Genomic DNA, 13459 nt, shown 5'->3' on the forward strand with positions numbered 1-13459 from the left:
GAGTTCTTTTTTCATTGGTACCCAGATAGGAAAAGAAACTCCCAGTATCTTTTTTCGAGTCATCATACATAATATTCAGAAGAACACTTGCCAGTTTTGAATAGCAAATAAAAAAAATGGTACATCAAAATATATGCCCTGATGTCAGGTACTACCACACTATTTTCTCCCAGCAGAGATAGTCCTTCCTTTATTCTCATCTTCATAGATGAGGGGTTGTGAGGTTTGTAAAGCTAAATCTGAAGCACTGGGCTTGCTTTATCTTTTCACTGTACATAGAAAGGATGTCCTTTTATATAGGGATATTAATTTGCAGATTAAATACAGCCTCCACCAAAAGTCCATATTAATCATTGTTACCAAAATAAGCATATTTTGGGTCACTAAAAATACCAGGAAAAGAGGAAAAAGAGAATATGGAATCAAGAACACAGAACTTTTAGGAAAATATATTTTTCTATACATATCTTTCTCAGGAAGAGAATGCTTTGTGACTCAGAGACCAAAGATCAATAATATTAAAAGTCAAAGATATGATCTTTCGTAAGTGACATTCAAAACAAACGGGTCCATAAATCATTGTTAAAGTCAGTAACATATGGTATAAGTCATTGCATATCTCAGGTTGGCAGTCTCTCAAATTGCATATGGCTCATTTTCAAAATCAAACTTTGATGGTAACATCACATGTGACAAAATCAAATCTTACAAGCTTAGCTTCCCGCTTACTGTTTGTCTGCAGCATGAATGTGATACTAGTCATTCTGACAGGGTGGGAATGGGCAGGGCAAGGTCAGCTTTCATGTTAAATTGTCAGATAATCACCAGGAAACCTCTGAATAGTTGAAAAGTTTGTCATTGTGAAGATACATTAACTTGGGACTTGGCAGGATGTATGTGTTTGCGTGCATGACATCATTATTCATGCCATCATTATAGACACAGCATGTGTTGAAAATAGTTTTTTTTTTCCCCCCTCCATGGCCTTTTTGAGTCTATGTCAGAGGAATATGAGGTGGGAAAGTGGTTGGAAGAGAAGCAATTCACAGTTGGATCTGAGTCAGATAGTATGGACTGGAGCCTGTGAACACTGCTGCCACACCAGTATCACATCATGCAAACCCTGGATGGAATGGCTGCTGCTGAGAAAACTCATTTTCACTTTACCTACCCAGGAAGAAAGTAGCAAAGTTCTGAATTTTTTCAATCTGAGGTCTAAAGTAAAGATTGCTTTATGCTGATTTTCAGTCTTGGGTTGCAAAGGGGAAAGGTGAGAGTCAAATGGGAACATCATTTAGAAAGATCTATTAATATTTAATGTTTCTAGAGCTATTAAAATTTGGATGACAGTTCCAACATTTTCTTTGAAAATATATTAAAATAGAACTTTTGCATACAAGCTGATAAACTATGTAACCTCAGGTTTCAAAAATAACTTTTATTAAGTGTAGCTATAGATAGGGTCTGAATCTGCAGATACAAAGAATCAAACTTGTTTGGGAGAGAATCTGTAGATCCAATGTAGAAACCAACTAGAAATGGAGGGTGGAGGGTGCAAGGAGAGCTTTCCATGGAGAGATGGAGAAGAAGAATATAAATTTGTCATTCAAGAGGATGGGGGGTGAGAATTCTGTGATTCTCTGGGAAAGTAAAAATGTGTGGACTTCTCCTTCCAACCAGTGCTAAAATCCTTGATAATGTTAGAAATGCAAACCCTGGGGCTGGCATTGGAGGATGTTGCAGATTAGTGATTCTCAAACCTCAGTGACTATAAGAGTCATCAGGGCAGCTGGTGTAAAATGTTGCAAGCCAGACCCCACTCAGAGATTCCAGTTCAGTGGTTTGGTACAGGAATCTGCAATTGAATAAGTACTTCAGATACTGTAATTCAAATGGTCCTTGTGTTTTGAGAAATACGCTATACTCTTCAGGAGTAAAGAACTTTCACAAAGTGTTTTATTTTCCCTCTTAAAAGAGATAGCATTGAAATAGCAGCAGCAGCATTACCTACTAATAATCCTTGACACTTTTTTAAGGCCTAGTATGTTCCAGGCATTGCAAACACTTTATTTATGTTTTAGTAATATGAACTATCATTTTAGTATTTATTCATTGCCAGGCACTGTTATTTAATTAAACATAGGATATCTAAATAACATTTAATTTGACCTCCTTCTTAAAATGAAAGTATTCTCTATTTTTATAACAAACGAAATTGTAGCTCACAAAAATTCAATAACTTGTCTGAGGTCACGTATCAGTAAGCAAAATACAGTCTGTGGATTGAAAGACTGTGCTTTTTCCAATGCTTTATTTTGAAAATGATCTAATGAGTGGGAGAGGAAAACATCTCCATGTGACAAATTCCTGCAAGTGTGTATAACTAGCCAATGCTGTAGATGGAGCTGTCATTTCCACTTAATCCCCACAGATATCACTGACACATTAAAAACAGCTTAACCAGCCATCAATATTCTAGTCTCTTCTTATCACTGCTCAGTTGACTAACAAAGAAAAGGTGATTCCAGGGCTTTGTTTCCAACTCCTGGGAAACAGAGTTGTGTAAGTTGCACACGCTATATGATTGAGCTGTAGTGTGATGACAGTGTTTGTCTGGAGGCCTGTGTTATATACCATATCTTTGGCTCTTTCTGCCCAGTGTAAGGGAGCATGTCTTCTGCCCTAGAATCACATGTATAATAGCGTTGTGGGGGCAGCCATGGTGATTGGAAAGAGCTCTGCCTGATATGGGTAGGAGAGAGCTGAGTTTGCCTCTCAGCTCTGCCTCTCGTCAGCTCTGCCTCCCATTAGTGTTTTGGGACTGGTCTTCTGTCATTGCTGAGCCTCAGTCTTCTCACTTGTAAAGTATGAATGAACATTAATACTTAAAAAAAGAAAAGATAATTAAATAAGTTCCTAGCACATGGTAGGTGTGCAATAAGTTTTATTTAAGTATTCTGTTTATAAACAAAGTTTAACTCTAAGTTTATTCAGCTTAGAAAATGGAAGCTTCTCGAGCAGCACACTGTTTTTAGATGAACTCAAAAATATGCTCAACACTTCGGGCTTTGATGAGTCATTCATAAACATGTCAAACTGTTCAGGGTAGTGATAGAGATAGATCAAAGAAGCAAGCACCATGAATATTTTATAAAGAAGCAAACTACCTCTGGAAAAGCTCTTTCAACTGCCTAAAGTTTAAGAGAAGTTTGGTTTGCTCATTACTGTAATAGAACTTTTAGAACTACAGATTTCATGCCCCTCTTTGTTACATTGTGGAGAGCCTAGGTCATGCATCTAATCATAGAAATGAGTACATGTCTATTCCAAAGATTTTTATATCGAACCAAGCATTTATTGATATGTTCAATAGATACTTACCCAGTGATGATGCTGGATCAGCTAGAAACTAAAATTCAGCATTGAAGAAAGTCCACATAGGCAAGAAACAAACATGGGAGAGACCCACAAAGAAACCATACAATGTGATAAGTGCTATGAACATGTTAGGCGTGAGGCTCAGAGAAGGGAATTATCTGCGGATAACTTCCAAGAAGTAGTAACACCTAACAGCAATCTTAATAAATGAATTAATGAGGAAAAGAAAGAGAAAGGTTCAGGCAAAGGGAATAGATGTACTAGGTCACAGCAGTATAAGAGAGCATGGTATACTTGAAAACTACAAATAGTAGGAAATGTTTGCAAAGGAGGGGTTGGGGTAGGGCATGTGGGACAAGAAAGCAGAAGCGATGCTGCAGGTAGATATGGATCAGCTAAGAAGGGCCTTCTCTGCAAAAATTATTTTCAAAGACAATATGAAAGCAGGAAAATTATAAAATATATCTAAGAGAATGATAGGTAAATTATTCAGAGGAAAAGGGAAGAGAACCAGTTTAGTTTTTTTTAGCCTAATTACTTTCCTGGGTATTCTATGCATTCAGGACAGGATCCTTGGTGATGGGATTTCAAGGTGGTAACAGATGTACCCTGCCTGCTGAGGAAGGCTCTGGAGCCCCATGGAAGAATGGCATGGATCAGGTGGAGGCAGGTGGGATTGACAGAATTAGGTCTCAGAGGAACAGAAGGGACAGCTAAGCAATGCAAAAATAATAGAAGTGAAAAGGGGACTATCCCCTTAAGATGCCTTCTAGATTGATTGACAAATCAATTAAAAGAGAACAATGGAAGTACTACCATTTTATGACAATTTCCACATGCCCCTGTGGATCAAAAGTGGGAAATGTGGTTATGGAAGCTGATCAGGTTGGAGTACCTTGGGGTTCTTTTCTTAGAGGCATGACTTGGGCATGAATTATCTGGATAATTTCTTAGGTCTGTAAGACCAACTATATGGCAGTATTAGAGGAGTTGGTGACCAGATATGGTGTTGTGACTGCCAGAAATTGATTAAATCTTGTGTATTTTATCAGTGTAAGAAAATAGATAAAAATTGGATGTTCCAAAAGGTGTCCAATTTAGTAGTGAGTTTAGGGAAGACTGGAAGAAAAGCCTAAGTCAGCACTACAAGATAATCTGTCCTGAAAATTTAAATGTTTGGTTGTCATTGTAACATGAGCAGTTCAACTTTAAGATGTGCTGTGATCTTTGCAGCCCAGGGCTTATGGCAAGAAGAGACCATCACCCACCCAACAGAGAGTTGCTCAAAGTGTGAGGTGGTAAATGGAGAGAATTGACCTGGCTGCTATGGATAAAGGTGATCAGATGTTCCAAGGCCCAGTGTCTAAGCTCTGTGCAACCTCAGACATGATTTGGACAATGTTGGTGGCTGGAGGTCCCTTCCAGTGAGTGAGGCATGACAGTGAGAAATCCTAGAGGTGGTCCAACTTGGAAAGCAGGCAGAAATAGTCAGAATCTTGAGATCTGCCCTTATGCTACATAACTTCTGCCAGTGTCTGGAGAGACACCCTCTGCTTCAGCTATGCAGATACTTCCAGTTTCCTGATTTTGTCATGCTCTCTGATCTTTGGATCTTTATTCCTGCTGTTCCCTTGCCTGAACTCTCCCTATCATTCTCTTATCAAAGAAGTTATCATGCTGTTATAATTGCGTGTTCATGTATCTGTCTCCTCTACCAAATCATATGCTCCATGAAAATGGAGCTTGTCTGTCTCATTCACCATTTATCCCCAGTGTCTAGTATAATGCCCAACACTAGTAATTTCACAATAAGTACTTGTCAAGTGAATGAATGAATAAATGAATGAACTAAAGAGAAAGAATCTAGGGAAAGAAGGATCAAGCCCATGAGCTGAAACCTTAGTTAACAATTATATGCATTGTTCTGGTTCAGAGGAGAACTATCTTGTTTGGGAATAATCAGCGACATTTGAGTGGGTGGAGCCAACATCGAGGGTGTACTGTGATGATTCAAGGTACCTGAAGTCCCAGGGAAGGTTATATATAAAAAGAGATTTATAAGTCAGACTGGAATTTAGCCATAATGACTAGGACTCACATAATGTGGGAGAAATTAGACATAATTGCTAGTCACATAGCTGAGATTGCTAATGTATGCCTTACCTGCAAAGGTGGTCCATAATGTGGTGTATAAATGGATCCTATCAGTAGATCCCATCACAGGAAGTTAGGAAGAGAAAGGTAGGAGAAATGAGTTAAGGATTGACAAGCAAAGAAAAATTAAAAAGAGAAGTACAACTGTTACCTTTTTCTAACTAGGCTATTTTAGAATGCTAAAGAATATGAGGGTAAAACTTACAATCTAATTGTTTGGAGAGCTATAATGAAGCATGATTTGTATACAGTCTCCAACAGAGATTATGATGATACTTTTGTAATCCTAACTTCACCACTTATATCTGGTTAGTGACATCTATGATCCTTAGTTCACACATCTGCTAAATGGCATAGCGTATGCAAAGTGCCTAGCACAAGGCTTCGTATACAGTAGACTCAATAAACTGTATTTATTGTAAATGTTGGCACTAGGACTCAGACTGAGGTGAACGGATAGTTGTCACTTGTTTTGTTCATTACTGTCCCCACCACTATGTGCACACCATCTTAAACACATACACAAACATCAGTAAATTCTCTGAGGTTTGTTTGTTTTTGAGTAAGGGAAAGACTAGTAACCATCTACCAAGGGCCCTAGAGCCATCTGCCTATGAGTAGGTGTGCTGCACACTAATCATTAACAATACAGTACATCCATATGTGTAGTCTGACTCTGAAATAAGGAGTAGCACCTTAAGGACCATACACTACTATTTCTCAATTTTCGCTGGGAACCCCTCAAAATAACAACACTTTTCCTTTAGCTGTATCAGGGTTCTGAACCCTGGCTACACATTAGAATCACCTGGAGTCCTTCTGAGAATGAATAATGCTCAGTTTTACCCCAGACCAATTAAATTAGAAACTCCTGGGAATAGGCTCATGCCTTGAATTTCTAGAGGCTCCAGGTGATTCTAATGTGTTAATCCATGGACCATAGCACTGCCATCACTTAAGAGCTGGTTTAAAATGCAGGATCTCAGGTCCTAGTCCAGACTGAATCAGAATCAGAATTGAATTAGAATCTGCATTTAAAGGAGACCTCCCAGTGATTCATAATTAGGTCTAAGTTTGAGAAGTACTAGTAGGTATCCGTGATCCTCAACCCTGGCTACACAATATAATCATCTAAAGGACTTCTGAAAAATACAGATGCTTGGGCTCTACCCCCCTGAGATTCTTATTTAATTGGTCTGTGTAGAACCCAGCATAGATATTTTGAAAAATCACCCCCAAGTGCATAAACTGTGCAGCCAGGGTTGAGAACCACATTGCTTGGTAAGCTATGCCACAGTCATAATCCAAATTCTTAGCAAGGAATAGCTTCATTAGGGGTGCTATGAAAGGTGAGTTTTAGCAAATTCCTTTTTTCCACAGTTACATCAGAATTGGCACAAAGAACAAATTTGGTCTGTCTATATGGGGTGTTCTAGCAACATGTTTAAGAAATGTCTATTTCAGGGCTGGCCAAGTGGCTCATTTGGTTAAGAGCTTGCTGAAGAGTGTGAGCTCTGAGAAAACAGGGTCACCAGTTTGATTCCCACATGGGCCAGTGAGCTGTGCCTGAGCTGAGCTGCTGCTGAGCTGCCAACAGGTGGCAGGATGGCTCAGTTGGTGAGAACACATGTTCATAACAACAAGACTGCCTGTTCAAGATGGTGGGCTATGCCCGCCCACAACTAAGACTGAATTCGGCACCTTGAGCTGAGCTGCTGCCCAGGTGGCTCAGTAGATAGAGTGTGTGCTCTTAACAAAGAGGCTGCTGGTACAACTCCCACATGGGATGGTGGCTACGCCCACCCGCAACTAATTGAACACAGCACCTTGAGCTGAGCAGCACGACTGGACTTGGAGCAGAACTTGCTGCACCATCCACAACTAAGATTGAGGGACATCAACTTGGCTGTTCCCCTTCCCCAACTCCCCAACACTGTTCCCCTCCCTCAATTCCCCATAATATTTTTTTTTAAAAAAAGGTCTATTTCACATGTCTCTTCTATAAACATATATGTAAATTTGTATTTTTTATTTTCTTTCTTGTCATAACTGTAGTTTATTTATGAACAGCTCTGTTTGCATAATGACAATAACCAAATATGGGACATGACTCATGTTCTACTTTCACTCAGTGGTAAATAATTTTAAATATTTATATTAAAACAAATGTGGAGATATTATAGGATAGTACATATATTTGTGAATTTTGAAGAGAAAACACAAGACTTAAAGAAATTTTGTGCTTCTAGTGGATTTTTCAGGCTACGTCCCACACCTCCTACTGAAATGGATTTATTCTCCATCTGCCCTTGGGACTAGTTTAGAGGCAAAGTTTGAGTAGCACTGGACCAATGGAATTATTTGAAATGTGACACTTAATTGACTTGGTTTCAAATCCTCAGCAGTTGGCGCATCTTGGCTTAGCTCAAATGCTAGAAATACTGTAACATTTGTCACTTCAATCCCAGCCAAGGGTCAAATGAAGTATCACAAATAGAATCTAAAATAAGTTCTAAAAGTCATATTCGTGGTTGACTTAACTTTATTCACATGATAGCTACAGGGGCTGACAAAGACTTCCTCTAACATTTGTTTCTTCTGGCAGAATGATTTAGAGTTTGGTTGCAGTGTGGTTTGAAGGGATGTGTGGTGAGATGGATCAGGGCCTTGTCAATAGCTCTATATCATCACGAATCCAGTTTCATTTTAACCTTGTGGCTTGTCTAACACATTTGCCGTAAGAGTTGGGAAATAAATCTATCACTCACTGGCAAACACTTGGCAGCCCTTGAGAGCAGCATCTTTAGAGAACATACAATTTATCCTAACACTTGAGGCACCTCAGCTATTGTGAGCGCAGGTCAGAAGTGCCTCGGGGTGTCGAGAAAGGCATCCCATGACAGCAGTGGGATCTCAGGCCATACAGCAGGCAGCTCTGGAGTGTTGCAGTCAATCCCAAGAGTGTGACATGCTGTCTCAATTCTGGTAGGACCTGACAAGGAGCCACATGAGGATAACTGTAATCAGGACAATGGTGAAGTTGAGACACAGCTCCCGAGTGGAGTGTTCCATTCTCAGAGTGGCTCTGTGAGAACCGAAGGCAGACTTCTCAGAGCACGCCAAAGGCCTCCTGCTTGTCCTCACCTCCTAACAGAATGTAACAAAGAAAACATGGGGAAATTAATGAGCATTCCTGCATCAAAGGAAATAGAAGCATTGTGGAAGAAGAAAGTGTTATGAGCTGAATTATGTCACTCCCCAAAATTCATATGTTGAAATCCTAACCCCCAGTATCTCAGAATATGACTGTATTTGGAGATAAGGGTTTTCAAGAGGTAATTAAGTTAAAATGAGGCCATTAAGATGGGCCCTAATCCAATATGACTGGTGTCCTTATAAGAAAAGGAGATTACAACACAGACATGTACAGAGAAAGCCCATGTGAAGACAGGGAGAAGATGGACATCTCAAAGCCAAGGAGAGCGGCCTCAGAAGACATCAACCTGACAACACCCTGACCGCAGATTTCTAGCCTCCAGAATATCTCTGGACTAGAGTTGCAACTCCTCCCTGGGTCTCCAGTCTGCAACCTACCCTGCAGAATTTGGCCTCGCCAACCTCCACAACTGCACGAACCAATTACATCACACACACACACACACACACACACACACACACACACACACACACACCCTATTCGTTCTGTTTCTCTGAAGAAGCCTGACTAACACAGAGAGACTGGCTTTTCTGCCTGATATCAAAAAGACCAACATAGTCCTGATTTTTTTTCCCTGTAATGATTATATTTATGATTTTGATAAAATACAAAATATTACATTTTTCTCTCTCCGATTTCTGTGTTTGTGTATATGAATAGGTGTGTACTTGCTTTGCTAACTTAGACTAGCAGCAAGCAAGGTCATCAAAACAGAAAAAAATGTTATGGCTTTGTATTATTCTTGCTTTGAGTTACATATTAAAGTAGGATGCCATCATTTTTCAGGTCAGGCCTGTGAAAAATAGGTCTTCATCTAATCCCGGTGAAAACATGGAGTAGTTTCAACATGTGCTTGGGCTTTTATGAGCACTGCACTGGGCACAGAGCCTACTGGGAGTCAACCAAAAGCACCTCACATAACAGACACTCAGTTCAAAGAGCAAGTGTTAACCTCATGGGTACTTCTGTTTCAACAAGGGCTTGTGCCAGCTATTTTTAGTCAGGTCTAGGATGTGCTCAGATTGTAAACACTTCAAAGAGCAGGGATGATATCTTTCTAGTTTGTACAGATAGTACACTTAGGAAATCACACTTTGAGAACATATGCAATGCAGTCAATCAAATTATTACCTTCAGTGATGTGGTCTCATTGACACTTTGTGTATGTGAACTAAGTGAAATTAAAGATTAAAGATAATATTTTAGATACTTAGGACAAAAGTCTCTTATAGAGTGAAAAAGTTTAGGAGGAAAGGGTGTTTTGTTCATTTGCTAAGGGTGGAATATCAGGGGGCAGGAAAGGTTGTTAGCAAGCTTTTGGCCTGACAGCCATCTAACCTGACTGAATTATTCATTGTAATAACTATATTTGTTGTATTAATTAAGTGGACCAAATCTTTAATTGTATAAACTAGATGAATAGTTATTTTTCATATTATTTCATTGTTAGTATAACACACAAGTTCAGGTCAGGTGGTGTCAACCAGTAGGTTGTTCAATCTTGGTTTAAAATATGGCCAATGATGATTGATTTATATTTTATTTTCCTTTTCATTCTTATCCATCTTTTGGCCCTTCACATGAAGTATGAAGTAAATTACCAACCAAAATCTTTACAAACACTTGCCTGAAGAAGAAAGTAAACAGAAGGAAGCAAATGGCTAAAGGACTAGAGAGAATGTGTAAGAAAGTACACAAGAGAAGAGGGGAACAGAAAGGTGATGAATCTAGGTAGGAAGTCTGGAGACAAAAGAATGAGAATGAAAAGCAGACTCTTCCTTATGAATTTATTAATAAAATCAAATCCTGGTCCAGATGCCCACTCATTTGGATAAGTTCTGAAGAAATACAGAGATATGCAAAAACTATGACGCTCTTTACAATGATCAAAACAACCCAGTTCAGAGAAGGCAAAATAACAGTCTCACCAAATCTGTGTTCATTAGATTAAACTCTTAACTAAAGGGAATCATAAAGAGTGGCCCAACAGGAACATACTAAGAAATGTTATTAAAAGCTGTCCATAGCTCTGGTCATGTGACCTTCACAACAACTCTGTGACCTTCACAAGTCAGGCAAGTGTTATTGTGATTTCTATCTCTCCCAAGATTACACTAAGAAACTGGCTTTTACAAAAAGGTTAAATTGTTTGTGTAATGACACATAGCAAGTTAGAGGCAGAACTAGAACTAACAGACTGGAACTAGTTTCTAGAATTCTGGTTACTCCATAGGAGTGATTACAAGAATGAAGTTTACTGCAATTAATTGCTCTGGCTAAACAACGTTAGTGTAAATCTTCAACCACTTTGAGAAAACAATTTGACATTTTTTTATTAAGATTGATAATGCTCATTCCCATTATCCAACAATTTTACTTCTACTTTAGAAACTCAAGCACGTATGTATCAGGGTGCTTATACAAGAATGTTCACAGCAACATTGTCTCAATATCTTAAAGCCAGAAATGATGCAAATGTTTATCAATAGTAGAATAGATGATGAATTGTGGTATGTTCACACTCTTGAATGCTATCGAGCTAAGAAAATATATGAACTATAACAATACTCAACAAGATGGGTGGATCTCATAAATGTAAATGTTGGGAAAAGAAGAATTTACAAAAGAAACAAAGAATATGATTGCATTTATACAAAGCCAAAAACAGAACTTAATCATATTGTTTGGGAATGAAAACATTGATGGTAAAATTATAAGGAGAAGCATGGACAAGATTATCTCAACAATCAAGATGGTGATTACCTCTGGTGGGGCAGAAGGGCGAGAGGCCCAGAAAGAACTTCTGGAGTGCTGACCATGATCTGTTTCTTGACTTGGGTGATAGATACATAGGTGTTGCCTTATAATTATTGTCACACTGTATGTTTTATGCATTCTTCCCATTCTTTTCAGTAGTCTCTCAATTGAAAGACTAACCATCACACTTCTTTATTTCTTGTGGTCTACCTCTTACTATTTCTTGCACTTTGATAGTGAACTTAAGTATTGGTTGTTTTATATATTTTTAAATGAATAAAACACAAAAAGTTAAGGTGAGAATTCCTTATGAATTCAATTCAATCAACACATATTCTAACTGTAAACAGTGGGTTGGCTTGACTTTCACACACATTTATACCAAAGTTAGGCAGAAATTCAGCGACCTTCATTTTTCTGCTGTTAATCCACAAAGACAATTTTGGCTTCATTTCAAATGTTCCCTGGAGTCAAGATCACACCATATGATCCAAAGTGATTACCATATGGATGAAATAAAAACCAAAAAAGCTCTGAATAAATTGTTTGACAGCGACTTTCTTTGAATAGAGAGTTTCAGAAGATGGAAGACAGATTTTCCTCCATGATAAAAAAAAAAAAGTTTTTTAAGAGAAAGGGAGAAAATGCATACCATGAGGTGAAAAAAAAGACAACAAGAATCAATATTATTCACTTTATATCTGAAGAAATGCTGTGTACAATAAGGATAGCCTATTAAGAAATGTAAATATTCTCCTGCCTTTCTCATTTGTAATGTGCGCGCGCACACACACACACACACACACACACACACACACACAGTATGCTAAGCATAAAAATCCTACTATTCCCTGAAGAGGGTCAAGAACACACCTGGCTGTGCTTTCTCATTTGTAACTTGCACACACACACACACACACACACACCAACACACACACACTGTATACTAAGCATAAAAATCCTGCTGTTCCCTGAAGAAGGTCAAGAACACACCTGGCTGTGGTAGGTTTCTCCACTTTCTTTCTCCAACTTGGGCTCCAACTCTGGCTCGTCTTCTGGGCTGTGTGAACTCCTGGGCTCTGGCAGGGCCTAAAGTAGTCCCAGGGAGGTGGCAATCACTGTGATGTCACTGATGAAACATCTGAAAGGAACAACCTCCAAAGGTTTGAGGCTATTTGTGTTTAAGGGGAGATGGAAATATATTAACTAAGACTCTGTTCCTTTGCAAATTTCTGTTTACACCCCAGGTACTTAAAATCTTCTCTTTCCAATTGATTTTTGTTACAATTGATGTAGGGTTTCATCTTTTACATCTTCATGAATGCCTCTAACATGTGTTTAAAAGATCATAAACCAAGAGTGGTAGCCTAATATTAACAAATCAGTGTAGCATTTGGCTGCTCCCCTTACTCAGCATGTGAGGGTGTAAAATACAACTTCATTTTACTACCCGTATCTTTAGCTCTTTGAAATGTAAAGAGCTCTGTGTCTTCTACGTGCACACCCCAAACCGCACACACACACCAGAATTCAACAGGCTTCTTCAGCTCCTTCAAAACTGTCTTTAGTCCAAGCAGTGAAAGTTATCTCCTCAGTCACCTGCTCTGCATACCTTTCCAGCTAAGCTGTATGTTGCAAGATTACACATTAATATACCGGTTCATCTAAAACAGCTGTGGAAGCCATGGTTTATATATCTCTGTCAGTAAACTAATACAGCAGAAAGCTCATACAGCAAAACTCAAAGTCATTTGGATAGATTGAAGGTAAAAGGGGAGATGTCAAAACTAGTGAAAAACACGAGTTATAGGCTATATATCTGAAAGAAATCTGATTGAATAACTTTCAAGTGTAAGCACTGACTAAAACTAGACTTTTAAGATGAGTTTGTAATCAACATTTCAGATGCCTGGCGGTAAGAGGAACCTGTGAAGTGTTTAACTATACTTGAAA

General features: G+C 38.7%; 1 protein-coding gene across 1 annotated transcript; it reads right to left on the bottom strand.

Moving 5' to 3' along the window:
- Positions 1 to 8038: 8038 nt before the first annotated feature.
- SLN (sarcolipin) lies at positions 8039 to 12607 on the bottom strand. The gene is made up of 2 exons (XM_019623952.1): positions 12500 to 12607; positions 8039 to 8679 (listed from the first exon to the last, which is right to left on the bottom strand). The coding sequence occupies exon 2, from the start codon at positions 8602 to 8604 to the stop codon at positions 8509 to 8511; it is 96 nt and encodes a 31-aa protein (XP_019479497.1). The 5' UTR covers positions 8605 to 8679; positions 12500 to 12607; the 3' UTR covers positions 8039 to 8508.
- Positions 12608 to 13459: the final 852 nt, after the last annotated feature.

This window comes from Hipposideros armiger, unplaced genomic scaffold, assembly GCF_001890085.2.
Source record: "Hipposideros armiger isolate ML-2016 unplaced genomic scaffold, ASM189008v1 scaffold_570, whole genome shotgun sequence".
NCBI lineage: Eukaryota > Metazoa > Chordata > Mammalia > Chiroptera > Hipposideridae > Hipposideros > Hipposideros armiger.

What these genes read in the sequence shown, in the direction of transcription:
- SLN (XM_019623952.1), bottom strand. Translation starts at nt 8,604, where the DNA reads ATGGAACACTCCACTCGGGAGCTGTGTCTCAACTTCACCATTGTCCTG.